The sequence below is a fragment of the Betta splendens genome, chromosome 16 (genome assembly GCF_900634795.4).
Source record: "Betta splendens chromosome 16, fBetSpl5.4, whole genome shotgun sequence".
In the NCBI taxonomy this organism is placed as follows: Eukaryota; Metazoa; Chordata; class Actinopteri; order Anabantiformes; family Osphronemidae; genus Betta; species Betta splendens.
Genome location: NC_040896.2, coordinates 12,752,599 through 12,778,476, shown reverse-complemented (window position 1 = coordinate 12,778,476; position 25,878 = coordinate 12,752,599). Strand labels below are relative to the sequence as shown.

At 49.6% G+C, this 25,878-nt stretch overlaps 3 protein-coding genes across 4 annotated transcripts; 1 reads left to right on the top strand and 2 right to left on the bottom strand.

Moving 5' to 3' along the window:
• Positions 1-5,972, bottom strand: rnf115a (ring finger protein 115a). Its single transcript, XM_029129281.3, has 9 exons — positions 5,820-5,972; positions 3,642-3,700; positions 3,332-3,386; positions 2,816-3,099; positions 2,602-2,670; positions 2,447-2,519; positions 2,279-2,372; positions 1,416-1,531; positions 1-1,111 (listed from the first exon to the last, which is right to left on the bottom strand). Exons 1-9 carry the CDS (start codon positions 5,970-5,972, stop codon positions 992-994), a joined length of 1,023 nt encoding a protein of 340 aa, XP_028985114.1. The 3' UTR covers positions 1-991.
• polr3c (polymerase (RNA) III (DNA directed) polypeptide C) lies at positions 5,937-9,486 on the top strand. 2 transcript variants are annotated; one of them, XM_029129276.3, is made up of 13 exons: positions 5,937-6,079; positions 6,482-6,628; positions 6,812-7,076; positions 7,176-7,456; positions 7,541-7,645; positions 7,719-7,892; positions 7,975-8,026; positions 8,120-8,180; positions 8,263-8,413; positions 8,656-8,757; positions 8,839-8,888; positions 8,976-9,125; positions 9,223-9,486. In XM_029129276.3, exons 2-13 carry the CDS (start codon positions 6,482-6,484, stop codon positions 9,299-9,301), a joined length of 1,617 nt encoding a protein of 538 aa, XP_028985109.1. In that variant the 5' UTR covers positions 5,937-6,079; the 3' UTR covers positions 9,302-9,486. The 2 variants fall into 2 exon arrangements, with proteins under 2 accessions (XP_028985109.1, XP_028985110.1); XM_029129277.3 differs by having other exon boundaries at positions 6,052-6,177.
• On the bottom strand, positions 9,487-25,596 carry itga10 (integrin, alpha 10). Its single transcript, XM_029129275.3, has 30 exons — positions 24,916-25,596; positions 21,813-21,924; positions 21,629-21,738; positions 21,467-21,555; positions 20,145-20,259; positions 19,938-20,065; positions 19,264-19,412; positions 16,536-16,686; positions 14,745-14,910; positions 14,292-14,365; positions 14,067-14,211; positions 13,431-13,579; positions 13,208-13,351; positions 12,915-13,121; positions 12,704-12,834; positions 12,462-12,628; positions 12,240-12,382; positions 12,041-12,151; positions 11,879-11,964; positions 11,647-11,788; positions 11,450-11,542; positions 11,294-11,370; positions 11,125-11,214; positions 10,958-11,042; positions 10,759-10,872; positions 10,574-10,681; positions 10,364-10,477; positions 10,174-10,269; positions 9,982-10,095; positions 9,487-9,899 (listed from the first exon to the last, which is right to left on the bottom strand). The coding sequence occupies exons 1-30, from the start codon at positions 24,965-24,967 to the stop codon at positions 9,846-9,848; spliced, it is 3,516 nt and encodes a 1,171-aa protein (XP_028985108.1). The 5' UTR covers positions 24,968-25,596; the 3' UTR covers positions 9,487-9,845.
• Positions 25,597-25,878: the final 282 nt, after the last annotated feature.

Here is a 25,878-nt window from a genome sequence, read left to right as displayed (position 1 = left end):
TTCAGTATTTTTTGTCAATTTATTAATACATCATAGACATTATTTCATATATATAATATACAGTTTGATAACCAGGTATTTCACATTTGTGTTTCCATTCTCAATGTTTTTCTTTGCCTTTGCAAACCATACGTTGTTGGACTAAAATTATTTACATCAAAAAACGGGTGATAAAAATGTGGAACAAAAGACAAGTCAAACAGGAATAAAATGACGATGGGGACGTTGTCCGTTTCTAATATATACACCGGGAGAAAGGTTCAGGCTAAACCTTTTAATGACGGGCCAAATTCTATGGCAAATAGTTCACTGTTTTCAAAGGTGGTGGAAGGAATAGTTGGTTTAAACAGCAGTAACGTGATGAAATGCTCGTCTGTGTCATTTGCTGTGCACTACAGGGGCTTGACACAAATACCTTGAACGCCGTCCGAACAAATAACGAAGTTCAACCAAACTCTTTAAGACAATCAGCATAGGTTTAACATTATACCCTTAATGAACATCAATTTCCGTTGCAGATCTGTAGGTATTCTCTTTTTACGTCCTACCACTGTAAATGCCAAGAGTGACAGTAACCGTTGCGTTTTCTGATAATTCTTACAGGGCTCAGTTGCAGGTTTCAACAAATGGGCAGGTGAGTAATTAGGGCACAGTGTATGAAGTGAAGTGAGGCATTCAGCCACATTAAGGTAACGCAGCAGTGAATTTCTAGAAAGACCTAAGAGTTTGCTAGGGAGGTGGACAAACACATGGGTTTGATCATCATCAATCTAGGCTGGTTTGTTATTAGGCAAAAAAGATCAAACAGACCTCAAGTGACTTTTAAGACGTGTACATGGTTGAAGAGAAAGGCATTTAAAAAAAAAAGAAGAAATCAAACTGAGATGATTAAAACTGCAACAGGGGTGAACAGAGGAACGTGAGAAGCCTTTTCAGTCCTCTCGGTGTGTTGTTGAATGTAGGCGAGAAGAACAGTGGGATGAGATGGGTCTCAGAAGGACCATCTTTCTTGTGTGCGAGGGTCCATGGAGAGGGAGGGGGACTCTGAAGGGGGCTGGCTGCTGCTGTCTTCTCCATTCAAACTCTTCCTACACACTGGACATGTGTCATGCTGCATGGCCAAAGAAGAAAATGCACTTGTTATGGTGTATCCGTATCCCTCACAAGCAGCCATGATTTTAAATGCTATGATCCGTGTGGCTGCTCAGTAAAATATCCAGAAAAGCACATTCAGCAACAGTAACATTATCCTTGTGTTGTCAAAAATGAATAAATGCTGAATGCATGTCCTTCAGTTTCTTACCTCAACACTAAAAATATCTTGTAACTGTAGGTTAATGTTAATTAGCATTACATTAAGTTAATGAATAATGAGTCTATTCAATAAAGTTTTCTCGGCTTGAGCTATGACTCACCATTTCCAGCCATGGTACTATACAGTCTGAATGAAATAAGTGATTACAGGGTAGCTGTCTGACCGGCTCCCCCACTGCAAAGTCCTCTTTGCACACCGGACATTCCATACAGCAGTCTACAGGAGAGAAGACAGACCTTTTTATTCACTTCATATTAACACCCTTGTACTTTTTGTGGGAAGGGTACATCAGTTAAATAAATAGGTACAAAACTGACTGCTTAGTTAAATGTCCTAGGATGGCATTAAAGCAATGAAGGATTAATGGTCTACGAATGATTAGGACACAGAAGCCTTAAATAAGCACATAGACCTTCATATATCCTGGTATGTGAGCTATCAATAGCCTTAAAGTCTGCTTAACTAACCCAAGAGTTACAGCTCAGTGGTAAAATAGGGCAGCATGCATATAAGTCCAACAGAACATTTACAAAACAGAACTGGGGGAAGAAGACAGGAGGGATGTGAAAGATCAAGAAGCAAAAAGACATAATCTTCAAGGATTTTATGGAACACAGAGTTTATTCTCTCAAGGTTAATGAGCATTTTGTCCCACACAGAAACACTTTCAAAAGCTTTTCTTGGCAGACAGTGACAGATTTAAAACTCGAGTGCCATTTCAAAATGTATCCAAATATCAAATTGGTGCATTCATTAACACGCAAGTCTTAAAATGCACTGCAATTTCAGCAGATGTAAGTGCTGTGGAATATTTGCTGCTCAGTTTCAGATGCTATTGTCTATGATACACTGAGGAAAATAATCCTTCCTCTGAGTTAGTGTCATAGAAAGGGACTTAGTGATAGTAATTTGATGGTGTAACTGCACAATGACACAGACACAAACATACGAAAAGTGTTTGACCTGCTTGTTCCTGAGAGATATTGACAGTTGGAAGAGAGGAGATCTTCTCTTTTTCTGCTGGTGGAGGTCCTGTGTTCTCCAACTGACCTAGTAACTACACACACACACACACTTAATTAAAATAGAAGAAATAAAGGGTTGGTGTAGTGTTATTTTAGGTTGGTTTACCTGTGTTATGACGGCGTCTAACCCTCCCTGTCCCCAGGCGTAGTCCCCAGGGTTAGAGTGCAACATCCCTGTCCTGTAAAGACAGAGACCAAACATTTCTAGGTATAATAATAACATCTGAGTAACACTGTCATTGTACTATGGTATCATGTTACCATGAGAAGGGTGGTGATCCGGGGACTCCGGAGTTGGCAAAGAGGCCAGCAAGGAACTGTTGTACAATCCTGTAAAATGTTCATGTTAATGCCTCTGCATTAAAGACAGTAAGTAGGAACATAAATATCATTTTACTTATTATCAGAGAGTCACAGTGTGGAGGAAGGAGAAGAGAGCCCACAGGATCACAGGAAAAACAATGCAACTACTCACCCTTCCACAGCAGGCGAGCGGTCTGGCCTGCTGCTGCCTCTGGACCGGTATCTCCTTTGGCTGTGTAGGCGAGTGGGACGTCCTGGTCCCCAGTGTTCCCCCGCTCCTAGTAGACCCCCCATCGGTCCTCCAAGGCCCGCTGGAACTGAGCCCCCAATTGGCCCCCCTCCTAAGCCACCGAGGTCACTCAGACTTCCCAGGCGTCCTCCAGGGAGCCGGGGTTCTGAGTCAGACGTGTCACTGTCTGCTGTGAATGGTCGCTCCAGCAACAACAAGTGCCATAGCTACAGGGATGTGAAGATAGTGGAGGAGTAGACAGGTAAGAATATGAAGATGTTTAAGGCAGAATGTGTGGGCAAGGGAAAGAAAAGAAAGGGATGAAGTGACGGTATACAAGAGTAGAGCAGGGAAAAGAAAGAGTTAAATTAATCAAAACAGATAAATGATTGCTATCAATCTTCGATCTGCTCCCTTTTTCACCCTACACGCCCCACAATCTCTCAGATGCGCTCGTACCTCTGCAAACTGTGTGGCTGTGTCATCTATCCCGTTAGCGCCACCCTCTAGGAGACTGAGGGAAAAGGCGCACAAGGGGACAAAAGACACATTATTAGCAACATCCATTAAACTCTCTACAGCTTTAGTGTTTGCCTGGGACAAAACTGCACAGGACAGCCACCAAACCCAACACCTACGTTTTTGTATGTGGGCATCAGAATGCATATAAAAGTCCATCTGTCTGACTCTGTTTTACACTAGTGTCAACTCATGCCGACTGGATATGATGAAATCACAGTAGATACTGTAAATAACAAAATTCTCTTACCTGGAATCTTCTGTCACTTCCTCAATGAAACCTGAATCACATCTGGGACAGATGTACTCCTGGAAAGAGTCACAACAAAGACAGTGTTACACATGGTAGGGAAACTGATTATCATAGATAATCATTAAGTGAAAAAGCAGCTACAAATTCCTCTGACTACTACTGGCGCGTTTACTGTGACTTTTATTAACGTGTGAAGTAAATTCTTATATTTACTGGACAAGCTGATTTAAATTATTAAGCAGAAAATTTAAACAATTCTGAAAACATGAAATTGAGCAATTCTAAGTTGACTGAAATTCATAGAATAACTATTGAAAAAAAAATTATTTGTTTGCAGTGTTGTGATTTTATTGCACTATGAATTACTCACCTAGGTTAATAACTGGATAGAAAACAGCCGTTTACAGACTGAATAGTGTCAGAAACTTCCTATTATTCGGAGAGAGAAATCCTAAAACCCCTGTTAAGAACAAACCACACTTTCTCTTACATGAGATTATATTGATTAGACTGTATAATGGTATATAATAGTGTAGCTTTAATAAAAAGAACCAAGAGGTAGAGTTGGTCTGCCAACCACACCTAAAATATGCAGTTATTTTACTACTGCAACAGAATAGGGGAAATTCTTGTGCCAGCTGCTGCAGCTAAATCAAATGCAGTCTCCTCGGTGTATGCCAGGGTTTCCTGGGGTCATGTACAATACAAACAGGGGAATATGAAATGTTAGAGCTATATTGTGCTTTTACAACAAGTAAAAAACAGCAGGTCACAATAAACTCTGTTTATATTATACAATAATTGGGGTGCCCAGGAAAAATGTGAATATAAAACCAGCATTACATTAGAAATGCAGGCAGTTACTGCCAAGCGTGTCATTTGCCCCAAGAATCATCTTGTGTGTTAGAGAGACGGCCCTTGGCATACACTGCAGTAGTGTGGAGTGATGAAGTTGTGTGTTGCAGTCACTTGGCTCAGTGAATCAGTGACAGGGCAGACAGGAATTACTTGCACCATACCATAAAAATAAAGGCTGAGTTTCACAACAACGTGACCTAACTGACATTAGCACATGGACAATGCAAACTACACTCAACTGGCAGTTTACCCTCCGGTTCATTCACGTTTGCATATATTCATACTTCTGTATACGCTCTCTCTTGGTTGATGTAATTGTTAGAAATCATCATACTTTTTCGTATAACAGTAGTCATTAGTTTCAAATAGCTTGCTTTGTTTGATAAACGATAATGAAAAGATACTGAGTTTTGTATTGTTTTTTGTACAGAAGTAAATAAAAAAAATCTGGGATAATGTAACTAAAAAATATATAAAATTTCACTTAAACCTTAATTACACAATTACATCAGAATGTTTGGAAATTTTCTTGAACCACTTAGTTAATTCAGCAATAATTCAGTCAGGAGTCAAGAGCAATATGCACAAGGATGATAAATAAGCATAACGCTGATTCTGACCAAACCAGTTTCACAAAATGACTAATAAAACCTCCAGCCTTTTATGCTAAACTGAGTTGGTTTATACTAGCTGTACAATCAAATGAATGTGAAGTGGAAACCTCCACATCTGTCCAGTCTGTGGAAAACGCAACCACACGTTGGTAAAACTCTTATAAGATGTGGGTCACGTTCCGTCTGGCCATTAAAATATAGAACTAAACTGAAAGCAAACATTCATGTTTCTGAAAATTCCCCAAGTCGTCCAGCCAAAAGCAGCCTTTACCAGAAATGAAAACTGTAAACGCAAGAAGCCAGACATCAAACTAATACGAATGCCAAATACAGAAATAAAGGACAACCCAACACAGCTTCTTCTCATGTTTTGTGTTGTTTGTGCAAATTCCCAACGTCCCCGTCTCATAAAAGCAGGACTGGAAGAGTTTACAAAGCTGTGTTGAACACTCGGCCTGTCAAAACCTGACGATGTTCGCCTGTGATGTCGGGTTTATGAAGGCGATATTTCCGCATGTCACGAAATTATTTAGTGAGTTATCGCTAGTTAACAACAAACCAAGCTAACGGCTAACAGGCTAGCCAGGGTTTAGCTTTAGCAATCAAGCGAAACAAACGACATTTCGGATAAAGGCTACGTTGTCAACCGCATTAATTACGCACACGCGTGTGAAACATAAAGACGGAAAGCAGCCGCTCTTACCGGGAGTTTGGGGTTTACTTCTCCCTTACAACAGTGACAGAAAAACCGATGCGGGGGAACAGCCGCAGCCTCCGCCATCTTCCCCAGAGTAGCACAAACACTGACGTCGGTCCTCCACAGAGCGAGGCCAGCTGTCCGCCTCCAGCCCGGCATGCACCGCGCCACTGCCGGGCAACCCGAGCGAGGATCGGCGAGAAGCGGAAGTGTTGACGACGGGAGGACGCTGCATGCGCTGAGGCTTCATCTCCAGGAGAGAAGAGGTTCGTACAAACGTGCCGCTCGGGTGTAAATGGTAGCGGTTAGCAAAAGCCCCTTGTTGTAAAAGTCGCCTGGGTGCTGGTTGTGAAGCTGCTGATATGTGAGTGTTGAGAAGCATTTCCATTCATTGCACAGGATGTGTACTTCAAGCAATGCCTTGGGTGGTTTGATATTTATCAACTGAATGCATGTAAACAATCACACACACAATATTTGTGTAGTTTTATTCTATGTTCTCAGTCTTTTAGCACCAGTTCTTATCATTTAAAATATATACACGAAGTTCTTCAGTTTGGAGTCTTCATGCGATGCCAGACTTTACAATGCTGAGATCAGGGCTCAGTACCTTTTTTTTCCCCTTCTGCTGATGAAAGTCATTAAGTTTGGGTGGTATTTTTTTGCAGATGACTGCCCAGGAGGTGCGTCTGTGTGGTCTCCTGCTACAGGAGCACTTTGGGGAAGTGGTGGAGAAAGTGGGAACCCACCTGCTCAAAAGTGGAGCACAGAATTTAAGAGCCATCGTTCATGAGACAGGTGTCGCACTGGACCTGGTACGGCTTCTGTTCTTGTTATTGACTTTGTTTTAACCAGTGGATATATTGTAATATATCTTCTATGTAATCTTAGGTACTTTGTTTAGCAGTTCACCCCTTTCAATTCCGCTTGTCAATAGTCAGGCTGTTGAGATTAGCTTAGACGGACATGAATGAGTGAACCTGTATTTGTGTATCCAGGTGAAGAAGTCTTTGTGTGTGCTGGTGCAGCACGGCGCCTGCGTGTTCAGCTCGCGCCGTAAAGGAGCCGGGTCCCCCACAGAGTATCTGACCAGTTATGATCGAATTCTGAGAATTCTGCGATACCCACGTTACATCTACACCGGCAAAACACTGTACGGTGACACCGGAGAGCTAATCATAGAGGAGCTGCTGCAGAGGGGTCACATGACAATGAGCAGCATTGTTAAGACAGTTGCGGACCGCCTCACGCAGAATATGGAAGGTACCTATCGTGTCTTTGTCAACTAAACACTGTAGAAACACACACACACCAGATGTGTTGACACTTATCAACGACTGTTACTGTTTCTTGTTGTTTTAGAGGGATGCAGCATGGACTACAATGAAGTGTCCTCTGCCTTTTCGAAATTGGTGGAGACTCATTTTCTGCAACGCTGCCCACCGCAGAAAACACAAGCATCAGACAATAGCACCACTACCACCCCTTCTGACCCTGTTAGTACCACCCAGTCCACACCAGAGAGCTTCCCAGACTGCTATAAAGTGCCTCATGTGACGCTCGTCGGGCGAGGAAAACGCCCCCATCCCGGCGAGGATGGAGAAGACCAAAGGAATGCAAAGAGGCCAAAGTTAGATCCAGAGGTCAGAGGTTAAAAGCTGTGTTTAAAAATATTCTCAAACTTTTTTTCTTTAACTTAATACCATTCTCTATTGATTTTTGTTTAGACACATGGTGATGAGGGGATTTACTGGCAGGTGAATTTTGAGAGGTTCCATCTTCATTTCCGGGACCAGGCCATCGTCAGTGCTGTAGCCAACAAACTGGACCAGGTGTGATATCCACCTGTCAGTTACAACATTAAAAAGCTGGTGGTTTGATGCTCATCATCTTTCTAAAACTCAGACTAGCAGTGAGATTGTGAGGACAATGCTGAGGATGAGTGAGGTGATGACCTCGCCCACAGCTACCTGCACAAAGCCGCTTTCTGCCAATGAGATCTTCAGGGCCCTCCCACCCAGCTACAACATTGCCAGACCCATCTTAGACCAGTACCTCACTTTGCTGGTAGACGATCCGGTAGGATCTCATTCTTATACATTTTCCACTCTTACATTTGATTGTGCAGGAAGATAGATATTTGTATTCTTTCACTTTCTAGATGGAGTTTGTGGGGAAGGCTGGTGATAGCGGGGGAGGGATGTTTGTTGTCAGTATCCTTTTCAAGTTACAGGTTTTCAGCATTCGTTTTTTTTTTTTAATTCCTGAAACCAACGTTGTGGCTGTTCATTTAACTCATCTGTCAGATTTGCACAGAGCACTGGCCAATCTGGCTCGGGCAACAATTGAGTCTGTGGTTCAGGAAAGGTAAGTAAGGCTAAGTTTTTATTGCATATACATGTGATTTTCTTGTTACCTGAAACTTTATTTCTTTGTTATTGTCCTCCAGATTTGGCTCCAGATCAGCACGCATATTCCGCCTGTTGCTAAGGAAACGTCACCTGGAGCAGAAGCAGGTGGAGGATTTTGCTATGATTCCAGCCAAGGAGGCTAAAGACATGCTTTACACACTGCTTTCACAGAACCTGGTTCAGCTGCAGGTACAGAACTGGATTTGTTTCCTATGGATGCTGTAGGGTTTGGATTGATGCTTTTGGCCTTCACTCCAAACACAGTCAATAATATTATTTCAACTGCTAACTTCTCCTTCACAAATCCTAACAACTGTGATGACTTTCAAGTTTCTGGATTGCCGAAGTAGCACTAAAAGATTATTATTATTAAAACTAATTTTATTTTAATTTTTTCATAAACTACAAATACCTTCTTTTTAATTCTGCAGGAAGTTCCAAAGACTCCTGACTTTGCTCCTTCGCGCACCTTTTATCTTTACACCGTCAACCAACTTCCAACTGTAAGAATGCTGCTACAGAACTGCTACAAGGTGAATTAATCAACATTAGTCATTCAGATCTGTTCATGCCGGTTTCAGTGTTTGTTGTTTACATTTGTTCCCTCTGTGCAGACAGTGGCCAACCTCATCGAGAGACGTCTGTTTGAGACCAAAGAGAGCAAGTAAGTGTATCTTTAAAAATTTTAAAAATACCATATTTTCGTGTTGTCTGGTGAACTGGTTGCTATTTAGATATGTTCGACTTTCAGGCGTTTGCTGGAGAAATCCCAGCGAATTGAGGCGATCCTGGCGTCTCTGCAGGCCAGCGGAGCAGAACCTGAACAGCTGACTGAGGTCGAAGAGATGATCACTGCTACTGAAAAGCAGCAACTGGATTCGTTACGTCTTCATATCAACAAGTAGGAAGATAAAACCAAAGTGCAGTCCCTGTGTCCCAAAGTAGACGTTAGTCACGTCTCTGTTGTGCTTGTGTTACTGCTACTTTCCTTTTTGCAGGTTAGATTCGGCAGAGAACCAGGTGGATGAAACCATCTTTCTTCTAGAGTCTTACGTCAACTCCACTGCCACATCCTGAAGCAGAGTCTGACGCTGCAGTGGTTCAACACATCTATTTTTTTTGTGAGTCCTTGAATGACATATATAACAGCTCAGTTTTATTAGTTATAGCTGTGTCAGTTTGCAGTCAAATGAAGTCTGAACAGATTTTTTTTCCCCGTTTTTATTGTATCAATAAATGAATAAACTGAGTATGAGAATGCATCTTTTCAACTCTTATTTTTATCAAACAGAACAAATTATGACAAACACAGGGCAAAGTGATGGTTTGAAATGTAAAACCTTAAAGACGTCTGTATATTAAATAAAAGTAATGTGGTTTAATACACTTTTTTTTACTTAAAATTAGAAAAGGAATATTTACATAAGTGCTCCCGACCCTAGAAATAGTGGGTAGTGCATTTCTGTTGGACCCCTCCCCCATGCCCCATTTGGTCCTAGAGGTCTCTGTTGCGTCTGTGTCTCGAGTCCTATCCCAGGGCCAGGTCTGTTCCTGAACGGCGGTGGACTCGTGTGGTGGTCCTCACGGGAAGGGACCAATGTAGCGGCAGCAAGATTTGAGCTCAGTCTTCATGGTTTTCATCCTCTGATCTCTGTTTGCGCGTGAAGAACCCAAGCTGCCAAAGGGTGGGACACATGTTCTTTTTTACATTCCTGTCAGGTTTCTGAGGAAATGAGTGAAATGTAATGTGAACATACCTTCCACAGTATGAAAATGATAAGAGCCAGGAGCAGTAAACCTCCAATGATGCTGCCGATCAAGATCCAGAGGGAAATAGGAATAGTTCGACCCTTGAGAACTTCCAGTACAGTCTACAGAAAAACAGAGAGGAGAAATTAGAGGAAGTAAACGCTGCTCCCATTCTGCCACTGCCAATCTTGTGGTCTTACCTCCCTCCATACTGTCCCTGAGCCCAGAGTGATGAGGTTAGTCTCCTGAGCTGTGAGGCGATAGGCACCTATTATCCTCGCTGACTTATATTTGGCCTGAAGAAAACCACACAGAGGTGATGACCAACGTTAATGTCACGGAGCTGAAGGAATGGACTGAACTGATCATTTGTCTGAGTGTTTCTCTTACTTTTCTAAAAAAATCATCATGGACCCTGCGGCTGACGCGGACGAGCGCGGCCTGTCCTCTCAGGAGCTGCTGGACGTCGCATACAACCTCGGTGCACCAGGATCTGCTGCAGTTCTGCACACGCGGGCGGAAACACGACACGCATCAACATCTTGGCTAACTGGACACTGCGTGTTCTGTGCTGCCCTGCGCTGCCGCCTGCAGCCTCACCAGCACGTCGCTGTGCATCATGTCTTCGGGATGGAAGGGGCGCACGTCCCTCTGCCGGGCCCTCAGCTGGGCCGGGTCACTCAGCACGCTGCAGTTCACGCCTGTGGCCTGTGAGGCAGTTTAAATGCGTCAGATCCGATTTGAATAAAAGGCACGAAACGCAGAGAGAGAGACGCACAACTCACGTTGTATGAGAAAACCTCAGTGACAGTCATGAAGACGCTGTCGCCTGCAGCCACAGAAGGCAGATGCAGCCTCAGCTCCAGGTTACTCACAGAGTAACAGCCGAGGTTCTGCACCTGCAAACACGTAAAAGAATGTCTGTAATTTCTAACATCTTACTGACTCAGTTGAAATCATTGTCACAGCGAGCCACAGCTTTACCCTGAGGTGTGTGTAGAACTCTGGTCCCAGCGCCTCCGACGCCGTCCGGGTCGGGTGGACTTCATATCGGTTCAGATTAGAGTCACTGCGCGAGAAAACCGCAGAATTAGCTCCAGTGCAAATAAAAAACAGCGAGAAAAAAGCAAAGAGGGCGCAGACGCACGCACCTGCTAACAAACAGGTCCGGCTCGTACTGGACAAAGCTCTGCAGCTGAACGCTGTTGTCGCCCAGAGTCGCCTCTCTTTCCACGCTGTCACTGAAACAAAACAGAGGCTGGTTCAAAACCCCAGAACACACGTGGAACTGAAAGGAGTCACTTCCCCCGCGGGATCTACCTCGCGGCGCTGAGCTTCATCTGGACCCGGCTGTGCAGAGTCGTGCAGCTGAACTCGAACTCCAGCATCAAGTTGACCTGCAAACGAAGACAGGAGTCAGTGCGGCGCTGCTTTCACCCGGAGGACGCGGCGCGTGAGCGCGAGCGGGGGCCGCACCTTTGACTGGGAGCGAAACACCGGGTAGCTGACGTTACACGAGCGGCTGGTGGCCCCGAGCGCCGTGCACTCGATCTTAAAGTGGGCCTCGTCCTGCGGTGACAGAAAAGACGGGGGGGGGGGGGGCGCGCGTGAGCTTTGCTGCACGCGACCCCCCCATGCGCGGGCGCCGCGGGCGCCGCGGCCGCGTGCATTACCCTGCTGCTCAAACTGGAGAAGTGGAGGTTGCGCGAGTAGTGCAGCGTCAGGCTGGCGTTGTAGGCGTTTTCCAGCCGGTTCTGGAGCTGCACCTCCACTGACAGACGCCTCCGGGGGCTGCGGATCACATAAGGCCTCTGCCTGCGGGGAGAACACAATTAGCCCACTCGGTTCCGGCTCTCGCTGGACGGCGACGGGAGAAAAGGAGGACTGAGTATATTAGATTTGTACTTTGTCCCAGTTATGTCCATGTGAGCCTGCAGCACCAGATCTGTGGTGCACACGTCATCCTCGCCGCAGTCTTTGAAGAACTGGATCTGGAGAGGTCACAGTGTTATAAAAGGAAATGAAACCACATACTCAAGCTAATAATGATACTGGACGGTCGCGTACCGATTTTTTGACAGTGGTCGGCCAGCCTTCATCCAGCACCGGGCCGCGCTCCGTGTCGTTGATCCGGAACTGCAGCGAGAAGCTGATTGGACGGATGTAATCGGCCGTGTCCTGCAGCAAAAGACGCACACAGACGTTGAGTGACCCCAGCCCGCGTCCGCCCCCCGCGTCCCAATGGTCACGGGCCCGGCGCGCTCACGTAGACGTGGAAGGGCAGCTTGTAGCAGAGCGTTCGTCCCGCCTGGGCTCCCACCGCCAGCTGCGTCTGCCGGTGGGAGCTGTCGTCGAACAGGGCCCGGGCCGACAGCTTCCTGTCGTCCAGCGTGGCCGACACCCACAGATCTGAGGGGGGGAGAGGGAGCGTGGGACCTAATGTGTCAGTGACGCGCGATGGGGGAACGGACGGAGTGTGAGGCCGTACCGAAGCTGCTGCTGTGGGACCCGGGGGAGCGGGACTCCGCTGTGAAGCAGGCGGTGGCGTTGAGGCAGGCCGACTCCCGGCCTCCCCTCTGGCAAGTCTTCTGTATGACATTGATGGAGTGCGGCTGGAAGGACAGGCTCACGTTGATCTGGACTATGCTCCGGGAGCTGGAGACCGGAGAGAGGGCGTTACAGGCAACTTTAATCCTCTCCCGGTGTGCGGGCCTTCCCACGCGCACCCACCTGAGCAGTACGGCGCCGCCCAGAGCCCCCACGGCCAAATCCACCAGCTCGTCTCCGTCCAGGTCCAGCCGGGCGCTCACGCTGCGGCCGAAGTAGCGCAGGGAGGGCGAGACGGATGAGCCCGGAATCCGCTGCAGAGACGGGAAGCAGAGGCGGGAGTGAGCCGGGCCGAACGGCGCCAGAGAGCCCGCCCCGTCGGAACGACAGCGACCTGCTTGTACAGGCGGGCGATGTGGATGCCGCGCCCGTGGTACACGTACACCGCCCCCCGGTGCTCGTCCTCCAACGGGGCTCCGACCAGCAGGTCGGCGAAGCCGTCGTGGTTGAGGTCGGGAGCAGCCGCCAGCGCGTAACCAAACCTGGCATCCTGGGGCCTCTCCGCTGACGTCAGGGTGCCGTTAGACACAAACACCTCCTCCTGAGAGGCACAGACACAGCAATGGCGTCCGGCGTGTCACGTCAAGGCATGAACCCGGTGGTGGGTGTGTTGTGGCCCAGTCTTACCCCGCTGAGAGTGTAGATGTAAACTCTACCAGCCTCCTTGTTTCCTGAGCCCAGGTACATTGGAGCCGCGACCAGAAGCACATCGGTGATGCCGTCCTGGTCGATATCCAGCCCGCACACCTCACTACCGTAATAAGAGCCGATCTACAGTCAGAAACATGTAGTGTCAGCTGTCTGCCTGTAGGGGGCGCCCTCGCCGTGAGCTACAGAGCCGAAGCGCCACCTGCTCTCCGTTCAGGGCCTGTGCGATCTTGACGTCGCCGTCGTCGCTCAGCTCAAACAGGATGACTTTGCCCTTGTGCTTGAAGCGAGGCGCTCCGGCCACATAGAGCCTCCTCCAGTCGCCGACGACCACGGACGACACGGTGTAACCTGAAAACAGCCAACGACACCAAACCCGATTTGCACGTAGTGATTAATAAAAGAGAATCGTGCGGGTGTTTGACGCTTGTTGCTTCAAGTTCTTTCACACCTTCTGTAGCTTCTGTTTTCTGTTGCGTTTACTGATAAACCGGTGTCAGATAAGTCACCACTTATATTTAGTTATTATTGGTTTGTCATCAAAATCAAGTTATATCATATCATATTTAAGCTGCTGTGGTGCGGTTACATGTAGGTGGAGATACTATAAATATACAGTGCACTACAAGTTATAATGAAATGAAGACGCGATACATTACTTTGGATTATTGTGGAGCCTGTTTGTCATATGGATCCCGACGCTTACATGTTTTATCCTATGTTACATGAACGCAGCGCCCTAGAGATCACTCCATGCCATGATCGAGACACCAACACAGGAAGCGGACACCCGTGGGCTTCTTTCACAGCCGTGTTCAGTAATGTGAGATGGTGGCACCTAAATAAGCAGCGTGGTTCTTCAGCTCCAGTGGGAACTCGCTTTCAAACGCCTCTCTGGGCGGCGCGATGCTGCCGCCGGGCCCCTCCTTCAGCACGCCGCCGTCCCAGTCGTAGGCGCCCACCATCCCGAACAGGACGCCATCCTGAGGAAAGGAAAGGGACCCTGCAGGTGAACAGCGCACAGCTGCTTTGGGCACAAATAGAGGCCGCAGGCTCAGCTTACGTCCAGCGTGTGCGTGGAGAAGCCGATCTGAGACATCTCCATGTGGAAGGAGCTCTCGTTGTAGCCCAGAGTGCCTGTGGGGGAACAGAGACAAGTCAGTGCTTTGACTTCCTTCCTTCCTTCCTTCCTTCCTTCCTTCCTTCCTTCCTTCCTTCCTTCCTTCCTTCCTTCCTTCCTTCCTATCCCTGTCACTCATCTCACAGACCATAGGTGTCATACACACTCTTTCCTATACTTTACATGGTGGCTTCACTTCCCCCCAACTCCCACCACCTTCCTTTGCACCTCTCTCTGTCTCTGGACTACTGCAGATTATTTTAGGTCCTTCTTTTTTATTCCTTGAATCTTTAGACTGGTTTTTATTTTTCTTAAACTGCTTCAGAGAGAGATCCCTGCATCCTCTAACCATGTAAGGGTTTAATAAATCCTAGCTTCTCTTCTACTATCACACACCTTCCAGAGTAAAGATGCGGTCTCCCAGGGCGTCCACGATGTCATTGAGTGCAGCTTCATCAGTCACATTGAAAAAGTATTTATCGTCCGGATCACTAGCAATATACTTGATCTCGTTGATGAATGTTTCAGGGTCCTGCTGCCGGCGGATGTAATGACCCAAAACCTGGAGAACAGCGTGAGAGAAAAAGAGAGGGGGGAAAAACCATTTAGTTGAAAATGAATAAGCAGATAATACCAAAGTCAATAAAACACGGAGGGATCAAGCTGGAAGCAGACGACGTTGGCGAAAGTGAGGAAATCTAAGAGAATAAACAGACACTTTGGCAGCAATGAGTCTAATTACTTCTCAATGTATCAGAGAGAAAAACACACACCATGGAGTACAGTCAGGGTCCAACACGACTCCCAGGACGCTGAATTAGCTCATAACAAATCTAGAAGCAACACGCTTTATAGCTGTGTGTATTTTACTATATAAAGAGGCCTTATGGCCAACGGGCGGCGCTGGGAGGCGAGGACGTGACTGATGCAGAGGACGTCCTGCAGCAGCGGCGGCCTGTGGCTCCACGCCTCAAGCACAAATGAGAAAATTCCAGGAGAAACCAAACCCGAGAATCTCCCCCTGCGACTGGGGCCAAGCGAACTGAGGAAATCCTCCGTTTGGGAAGGGCAGGCGAGGGGCATCGCGTGCGACCTGAGGGGAGGCCGCCTTCCAATACGACGCAGGGCCGAGAACAAATAATCAGTCAGGGAAGAGACAAGTGTTGAAGTGTGCTGTGGGGAGCGGAGGTTTGGAGCGTCCCCCTCTCTGTGTACACAAGCTAAGTGTCTCCACCAGCGTACGTCTGCAGCTCCCGTCCTGTCCTAATGTATAAAACACAGGCTGCGGCGGGCGAGCGCTTGTTTTCAGAGCCCTGTCCTCCCTCGTGGGCCGTTCGCGCACACAGGCAGCAGCACAGGGAGCAGCGGCCGTCAGCACCTCCTCAGCACTGAGCTCACATCATCATCATCGGCCCTGTTTTCCTCATCGGGCTGTGTTTGCTCCTCTAGGGATCCTACTCCCCTGTATGAACTGTATTCGTTATTGGAGGTTATAATGGTCAGGTCGATCCCAGCACCATTATATTGTTGCTGCCGGTGAAGGCGAGGCTAATTATTCTTTTTATATCTAGTGATTTGCCAAGACTGCTCTGCGTCCATCTTGGCATTTCTTCTTCTAGACTTTTAATTCAGCGTGTGTTGTTTTACTATTTATAGGCGCCACACAAACGTGAGCATGTGATCGCTGCATATTTCCTCTCCCGTGCCGCCGCCTCCCATGTGGGCCCGCGCCGGCCTCAGCTGTGGTTCCGGTGGAGTCTGACGCTCCCCCGGCCTCTCTTGTGGGACGGGGTGGGTCTGCCATCCGTCGGTGCTGCCCGTCTGTCGTCTGCCCCGCTGACACTGAAGCCGTGCCGCCGCTGCGTGATGAGAGAGCCGGGCGGGGCTGCAGAGCCACCGTTTTTGTTCCCACTCGGCTATTTTGGAGGGAGGTCTGCTCGTTGGGTGATGTTATTTTTGGGGCAGTGGCAGAGCTATTGTGTGGTTGTGCAGTATGTGGTCTGCGTATCCCTTTCACGCAGTGTGCGAGGAATGTCAGGGATGCTCCACACGCCCCGCGGACCCAATATAGGCTGCATGTTTGTGTGTCTCCCGCTGAAAACATGTCCACATTGTAAAATGGATGTGATTTCGTTCACATAGCAGCTCCGGCGCAGGCGCCTGGAGAATGAGCTGCTCTTCACTCACAGCGATGGCGTATCTGGTGATGTTCCTGTCCTCGCACTGCTGCAGAGCGTCTTGCAGCTCGTCGCCATCGTGTGACTCCCCGTCCGTCACCACGATCATCACCTTGGTGGCGCCGTCCCTCGCCCCGCGCTCCACGCTGAACGCCTCGGTGCTGCAGAGAGAGAGAGAGAGAGAGAGAGAGGGAGAGAGAGAGAGAGAGAGAGAGAGAGAGAGAGAGAGGGAGAGAGAGAGGGAGAAAGAGAGAGAGAGAGGGAGAGAGAGAGAGAGAGAGAGAGAGAGAGAGAGAGAGAGAGAGAGAGAATAAAGAATAATTAAAGAATAAAGATAATTTTCCTTTCTGAGAAGATGATTAGCCAATAAAACGCTGAGACACTACATTCTTATTGTTAGCTGGGATATAAATGGCCCAATTTACAGCTGGACACCGATGCAACTATGCACGTCAAAGCCGAGACACATGCATTAGCTGTCACTTTAGTCACGCTGGTCACCGGACGCAGCAACCGCATCCGTGCGTTCCCGTCCAGTTGATGCAGAGAAGAACTCAAATGACAAACATGCCCAAACAGACCAAAACCACACCCTGTTTGTCTGTAGGAGACCTGCTCCGAGCGGGACCTGTTTAAAGTGTTGAATAAGGCTGGTAAGCCTCAGACCGACACACACGCACACACACAGTGGGGAGAGCACTCACTGCTCGACAACGCAGTCATTTTCAGGCCTAACTCTCGCCCTCGCCTAAATATAACTTTGTGGTCAGCTGCAAGAAGTTAAAAACAACCGTTTCCCCTATGCAGTCTGAAAATTACACAGACTGCAGAGAAAGAGAGGAGAAAACGCAAAAGAGAAGCAAAGCTGGAGTAAAGACACCAGGACGGAACCGAACGATAGAAAGAGGAATAAAACGTCAAATTAAACGAACTGAAAAAGTGATGAAAGGCGGTGAAGTGAACCCATAAAGTGCGCTGCTGCTGTAAAGTTCAAATGCAGCTCTAATGTGGTGGAATAATAGGACCCTTTGAGGTATGCAATGAAAAAATGGAGAGAATATAGAGTTGGAGGAACGAAGTCAGATACGAACCGTGAGATGGAGGAAAAGAAGGACAAGGACAGACACCGGGAGACGAGAAGGAGAGAAGGGGACTTGAAAGAGGGGAGAAAGTGAGTGGAGCTAATTGGGAGGCCTGGTTGCATTTACAGCCCGTTTTATGGAGTCACAGCCGTGTGGTAATGACACGACGCAGCGGTCTGACTGTGTACTTAAGCGTGCGTGTGGGGGGGTTGGCGAGCGAGAGCATCTCAGACGGGCGGAGCAGCGTAAAAGCCCGCGGGCCGAGGCGGCGCAGAGCTGCTGCGAGGCCTTAAAGTGACCGGTGACGTCCAGGTTCAGGTCCAAGGACGATTCAGAGCGTGAAGTTTATTTTGAAGGAGCTCTGTGGAAGACTGCGCTGGTCCTTTACGTGAACTATGCCAGCTGAGTGCTTGAGGCACGGGTGACGCCTATATTCAGAACAAGGTCAGGGTGAAGGTCAAAGGTCAAAGGCGTCATTCACAGGGTTAAAGTGGGACCGTGTGGGAGCGTGGTTGAGTTCACACAATTTTACCAGACGTGGGGCTTTGACGTGTGTGATGGGGCTGTGCCTGTCTGTGTATTTGTACAGCTGCAGGACTGCTTGGCCGACCGGACCGGGCCGCGCCGGGCCGGGCCGTGCCACACCTGCGGCCGTGCTGAGCCAGCATCCCGCTGCCCCGGCTCAGCTAATCTCTGTTTTTCTGCCCCGTCGCCTGCCTGCGCGGTGCCAGCGCTTCGGGTGGTTCCTAGAAGTCTGAACCCACATCGTGTTTCTGAGCTGCTTTTATCTGCTCCTCTAATCTCTCCTGTGGGTTTTGTCCAGAGTCTGCCGTGCCCACTATCTGATCTGGACCCACAGCGGAGAGCACGGAGTGCGTTGTCTGGACTTCCTGCTCCGGTGCTTTAAGGCCATTTTACTGGCTCCATTTTCCAGTCAGTTCTTTTCAACTACCTTTTAAATGTTTCTGCTAAACTTCCACTGTTACGCTGAAATGAGCCAACAAACAGGAACTCTCCAATTACCTGTGTGTGAGAGGTGGAGGTGGTGGTGGGGGGCTTTAACAAAGCCGGAATTTTATTTTGAAAACCCTCAACCTATAGAGCTGTTTTTTTAGATTCAGGTTACAATGTATTTCTATAAGGGTCACTTAATTCATTACAGACAGAGGTGGGGTGAACTGGCAGCAGCTGTGAAGAAGATTGAAGGACTATTTACAGTCTTTACTTAAGCAAAAGTGGAAATACTACATTGTAAAATACGGATTAAAAATCACCTTAAAGAACGTCACTTAGAGTGTATTGGTAAAAAAGAGATGGTGAATTCAGTCAACACCACAAACACAGTCACACAATATGAACCCATGCTTAAAATGAAAAATGATCACTAAAGCTGCTTCACCATTGTTTAATCTAATATATGTGATATTTTGGTAAACCGTAAATCAAAAGCAGCCTGTAGGGCTCATACTGGAGCATATCATTACAGACCAGAAGAAAAAAGACCCGATTGTCATTCTAACTGCAAATTATACAGTGGTATATTTAGATAAAGCCTCTAAGAATGTTACACCAAAATCTAAACACAGCCAGTTTCCAGATAGTGGGCCAAACGGAGCCGTGTGCAGCCGGTGCCGGGGCCGGTGCCGACGGGCCTACCAGGCCGTGTGGATGGCGTAGGCCGTGCGCGTCTCCCGTCCCTCCTGCCGGCTGATGTTCTTGGCCGCCTCCACCACGTCCCGTGTGGTCTGGTGGTCCTTCAGGGACCACTCGTGGACGGCGACCTCGCCGTACTGCAGGATGCCGACCTGGAGACGGGACACAGGCACACAGGCGCTTCAGCTGGGAGCCGGGCCCCGGTGATGGAGGGTTCTGGGGGGGGGGGTCTATCTCATCGAATACCGCTCCTGGTCTTAAACAAACTGTGCGCTCGGGGAATTTTTGAATTCATTCAGAAACCAGAGGTATTTCCTCTCTCGCTCCCCTCTCCGCCTCACAGCGCCTGCCACCCCCCGCCCGCTCCCCTCAGTAACCCAGCACCCCTCTCCTGTCTCTAGTTCAGCTCAAAAATACTGTCCCCAGATCCTCCCTGCCAACCTCCATTCCTCCATAACCTCAAGCTAACTCCGCTCACGTCCCTTTATATTACTACTGCAATTCATTCTGGCGGCATTTGCCAGACTGCCGCTTTATGTGTGTCACTCTGTGCATGTTTTCACTCAAAGGCCGAGCTTGCGCTTAGCGATTTCGGTGGGAGACGAAACTCACAGTCGAACCCGCAACTTTCCATTACCAGTGTAAATAGCATTTATAGTCGGCGCAAACAGATTTACCTGCATCTGGTCGGAGCTGATGTGGAACTTGCTGAGGATGTTGCTGAGGAAGTTCTGGACCTCGTACCAGGGGTAGATGCTGTTGGAGCCGTCCAGCACGATCACGATGTCCATGTAGGTGGAGCACCCTGCACACGTGGGGGGCAAAAGGCACTGGGTTGGAACAGGAAGGCGCGTCTCCTCACCTCAGCGCCAGCGTGCACTTACTCTGTGCTGTCGGGGCGATGGTGTCTCTGGGCTCTAGGTCGTCGCTGACGGAGGCACAGATGCCGGTGCTGAACATGGACGTGCCGCACTCCTGAGACCACAGCGGTGCGCACGCCTGGCGAGCGCAAGCAGACAGTGAGGGATGAGAATACACACAACGGCGTGCGTGTAGCAGCCAGTTCGGTTCAAGCCTATGACTGGGTGTATGCTTCTTTTTGGTCAGTATTATAGTTAAACATGGAGACCAACGTGTCCACCGACCCTCGTATAAACTGAAACAAAGAGCACTAAAAGAGAGCCGACGGGGAACAAAAAGAAGAGAGAAGTCTTAACAGGGAGTAAGTCATGGAAAAACTACAATGGTGTGGTTTGGAGGGCAGAAAATGAGGGAGAGGCAGAAAGAGAGAGAGAGTATTGTTGACATGTTGGCAGTCACTGTTGTCATGAGTGGTTTCACAGAGCTGGAACTGCGAGACCAGTAAAACAAATTAAATCTGATTGTGCTGAATGTAGGGGGGCAAGTGTAGGGTGGGGGCGCGTCACATAAAAATAATCCAGCCTCAAAGCATACCTTTATTTGGCTTTCGTACCGAGAGGGAGGAATAAGGGGCGGTGAGCAGGGGGGGGGGGGGGGGGGGGGGTAAAAGACGAGCCGAGAGACAAAAGAGGGGGGAGACAGGGGAGGGGGGGGGGGGGAAGAGAAACATCCTGGTTTTGCCTGGCCTGTCATTATGGACGAGATTCTCCTCCAGCAGCACACAAACAGCCAGAGAAGAAGAAGATGGAGAGAGAGATGAGAGGGAGGAAGGAGGGGATGGAGCGAGAGAGAGAGAGAGAGAGAGAGAGAGGTGCTATGGCTTTTGGTTGGTCTGTCATTAACAAAGGGCCAGAGACGCATTCCTATCCTGTTATAGACCTGACCACTAGGGTTCAGATAAACACACACACACACACACACTGGGCTGCGTTGGCCAGCGTTCATGAACTGTGCACGACTCCACACCCGGAGCAGCAGTGGACGAACCTGGCGAAACATGCGAGGGCACTTGCTTCACGCATGGACACAGTAACTAACACACACAAACACGCCCCGCCACCGGAAAGTGTGTGTGTGTGTGTGTGTGTGTGTGTGTGTGTGTGTGTGTGTGTGTGTGTGTGTGTGCGTCACACTCCAGCAGCAATGCTTCTTCTTCACCAACCTGACGCCTGAAGGTTTTATGTAAGTGTTCATTTGGGGGTAAATGAATGGGTTTGTCTGCGGAGGTCACACGGGTCCGTGGAGATCACATACGATACAGTACAGACATGTCGCGACTACGCACCAGGAAGCCGTCAGGCGAGGCCGGAGCCAGGGTCATTCCCAGGTGGGAGTTCCTCAGGTTCTTGGAGACGTTCTGGAGCGCGGTCTCACCTGCGACACACAGACCAGTTCCATGGAACTCGTATAAACTTTTACAAACCTCCCCCTCTGTTTATTTTCTCACCCAGATCCACTTTGCTGCAGTTGGAGCTCCGCTCGTCGCCCACCACGCACTTATAGACGTCCCCTTTCCGGTTGCTGGGCGTTCCGTCCCAGGGAGCTCCGACCAGCAGCCTTCAACAGAAAGTCAGTGATGGTCAGACGTGACCTGCTGCTGCTTTGAGTCGCCGTCGCGGACAAACACTCACGACTTCTCCCCGTGCGCCTCGTGCTGCAGGACGGAGAATCCGAACAGCGCGTCCTCCGGGCCGGCGAAGACGCGCGGATGCTTGACGTCGATGTTGAAGCACTGGCACAACTCTGGAACGCAGAAATGCTGGGGGTGAACTTCAACCACCGTCAACAGAATGATGCTGATGAATAAGATATGAAGAATGAAGGCGGGAGAGAGGAGGCGAGGAGGTGAGGAGGCGAGGAGGTGAGGAGGTGAGGAGGTGAGGAGGCGAGGAGGTGAGGAGGCGAGGAGGTGAGGAGGCGAGGAGGTGAGGAGGCGAGGAGGTGAGGAGGTGAGGAGGCGAGGAGGCGAGGAGGTGAGGAGGCGAGGAGGTGAGGAGGTGAGGAGGCGAGGAGGTGAGGAGGCGAGGAGGCGAGGAGGTGAGGAGGCGAGGAGGTGAGGGTGTGGCTCAGATAAACCGTGCAGCACAGTGGGCCTCCTGTTACCACACACAAGCCTGCCCTTCATGCGCACGGGGAGAGGCCGAGCGGCGAGACGCCGGTGGGACGAGTGCATCGTGAGGCCAGCGTGTGTTTTTACACTTCAGGGGAATCGCAGTGAGTCATGAAGGTTGATTACTGATGACGAACGTCTTCTTGCCGAGAACACGGACAGGAGACAAACAAGGCAGAGCTTCCGACGCCTGACCCTGGTGCTGCTTCTCCGGGGCTCGCTCAGGGCGACCCAGTGGGCCCAGTGGGCCCAGTGTGTTCCAGTGGGCCCAGTGCGTCCCAGTGTGACCCAGTGGGCCCAGTGTGACCCAGTGCGACCCAGTGCGACCCAGTGCGTCCCAGTGCGACCCAGTGCGACCCAGTGGGCCCAGTGCGACCCAGTGCGTCCCAGTGCGACCCAGTGCGTCCCAGTGCGACCCAGTGGGCCCAGTGCGTCCCAGTGCGACCCAGTGCGTCCCAGTGCGACCCAGTGGGCCCAGTGCGACCCAGTGCGACCCAGTGGGCCCAGTGCGTCCCAGTGCGAGGCTGTGGGTCACACGTTCATCCTTTGAGCATGGCAGCGTTTCACTGCACAGGTCAGAGTTTGTGTTGAGGCCAAAGTCTTTTCATGGACGCGGTAAAACTCTTCCTCCCGGCGTCTCTGTTCCTCTTCTCACACACTGCGGTGGGTTTTTCTTGCCTCTTGTGGCGACAGCCCCCACAACAATCCGGGCCTCTGACAACAAACCCTGCTACTGACGGTGCCCCGTGAACGGGACGCGCAGCTGGAACCACGCGAGGCCGCGCTCTCTGCCTGTTTCGTGGGGGGGTGTGTGTAACGCACCGCACCGCAGGCTGTCTGACCGGCCGTCGTCGTGGCAACGGGCGGCAAACATTCAAACATTCAAAATAAGTCCAGATTCCCTCGACCACACGTTGCCGCGGCTTTTTTGATGTCTGAGCGAGAAACGTGTGTTTAAGCGTGCGCACGATGCGGACGCGGAGCTGAACGTGACTGCATGTGAAGACCTCCGCTGAACCCGGGCGAAACAGGGACGACTCTGTTTCTATCATCTTCACAACTGACTCCCAACGATTCCCAGCATCCCCCCCTCCGTCACCTCTCCTCACCCGCGCCCACAGGCTGTGTCTCCATTACCTCCAGCGCGTTCTCTTCTCATCCCTGTCGCGCCCCCGCGGGGACGACCGGGGGCGGATAAAGAGGAGGGGGAGGAATGAAAGTCGGCAAATGGGGAAATAATAGCGAGGATTTATGAATGGGGAGTTAAACATGGCTACACACACACACACACACACACACACACACACACACACACACACACACACACACACACACACACACACACCTGCCTTCTCAGCAGAGCAGAGGGGAAAGACATGCGCTGCCTGCTGCTCGCATCAGGGACACTCTGCTGAAGCCATTAACATTACACACATACTTCAGCACCTACAGGCTCCTGTACCACAAATAAAGCTCTCACACACACACACACATAGCAGTGCTCACACTAAATATAGACAAATTGGTTTGATGACCCCCGCTCAACACCTCAGACTCCGTGTTATAAATCATTCTTACACTAAAGGAGGCCACATTTAAATACTGTACATGATAAAGTGGCATCAACCGGAACCCAAGGTTTCTAACCAGCTTGTTTTGAATCCAGGTGCCATGTGTTCCTGTGGTGAGTGATGCACACACACATGCTGATTGCTACACTATGTGGTGTAAATATCTTTACATGCCTCAGACCTACACGTTTCCCTGGCTCCTATTTGACTCACAGCCATGCTTCTTATCTACACGAGCTCTCGCAGACGACAATGGCCCCTTTTCTTCAGTCTCTCTGCGGTGCGTGCGTGGAGTGGGTCGATCTGCCACGGCAGGCGCGTAATGGAGGGCGGCCCGTGTTCATGCTCCGCGGAGCAAGCACCCACGGCTCGGACGCGAGGTCGTGTTTCACGGCTGCGGCGCCGCCAAACGAGGACTCTGTGAGCCTGAAGCCTGGAGTCGTTCTCCAGAAATGCCGCTCCGCCGGGCACGGCCGCCACGGGCTCCCGCTCAGGGCCCCCGAGGGCCCCGTGAACCCACCTCCACTCTGGTGGAGCAGTGTGTCAGCTGAAAGGGGAGCCGAACCAGTAACCTTTGAGCCGAGCACACGCGAGCATCTGATGGCTCCAAACATCTGCTACAGTAGCTGGAAACGTCCCCTCAGTCTATGATAGATTGACTAAAGGGTCAACTTTGAACCAGGAGCCATCGCTTTCTTTGACCACTGCTGGCATGTGGGACTTCCTATATCTTTGATCTGTTTGGCAAATGGAGTGCGGCCATATGTTTTTATGATTACACACTTGCCTGCAAACAATCTTGTTAGGAATGTCTTCATGGTCAGTCATTTACTGACACACAGCACAGCCCTTCAGACCTTGGCTCGGGTTAAAGGATCATCAGACCCAGAAGAAGAAGCATGGGTGAAGATGAAGGCTATGAAGATCAATGAGTGCATTGCAGACCGTCATGTTCTTACTAAGATGCACCGTATTTAGAAATATCCTGAACTAAATTGCACCAGATTCCTGAAAATGCAAAGTTAAACCGTATTTTTTCAAAGTGCTGCTCACCTTTAAGGAGGAGGACGCAGCCCAGGAGCAACAGGTATTTAGGAAGCTCCATGAATGGAACCTGTGAACGCAGAGTCTCCCGCTGTTTGCGTCCGCTTACAAGGCGCTCTTCACTGAGCTGGAAATGTACATCAAGCTCACACACTGGACCTTTTTCAGCTCCGTTTTTCCCCGAGACGTGCGTAAAATCCGCTCCAACGCTGGGACATGGCGGCCGTGCGCATCAGAGGCTCACCTCAGGTCCGTGTAACGCTTGGACGACGAAACAAGGACTCTTTCTTCTCTCTGAGCGGCACCGAGGGAGAAAATTAACTCGTGGGATCAACAAAAACACTGACTGAGACCTCGGTGACCCATGTCTTCGGCGTGAAAATCACGACACCTGTGCACTCAGGCAAAAGTCCTCAGTCTGAAGTCATTAAAGCGGAACCAAGGCGGAACGCCTTCAAACGGGCAGTCAGTGCGTCTCAGCGCCTCCGGAGCGCGTGCCCGAAGCTCCACGAACTCCACTCATCGACCCAAACTTTGAGGCGACTCCGCTGACGGCCTGTTACGCACGCTCTCATCCGCCGGTTTTCTTAAACTTAGGAGCGAATCTGTTTTTCTTTTTTTGCAGCTTGTTTGGCGGTTCTGTGATGCTCGTCCCGTTTGCGCCTCCTGTAACGGCTTTCTGTCAGGCTGAAATGAAAGAGCGCATTTATCCTGTGCTCCCCTCCCTCCCTCCATCCGTCCTCCTCCATCCACCAGGCTCCTGAGCCGCTGCTTCACGTTGACAAACCTCAAACCCACAACTTTTTTTTTTATTTCTGTCTCCAACTTTATTCTGCCTCGTTTCTTTCTCCAACGGTCTCGCTCTCACGTGTTCTCATGCTTATCGCTAATCAAAGAGTTCTGAAAACAAAACATGTTCATCGTTATTCACGAACAGATCTCTAATTAAAGCTTCTTAAGCTTCTATAAAAG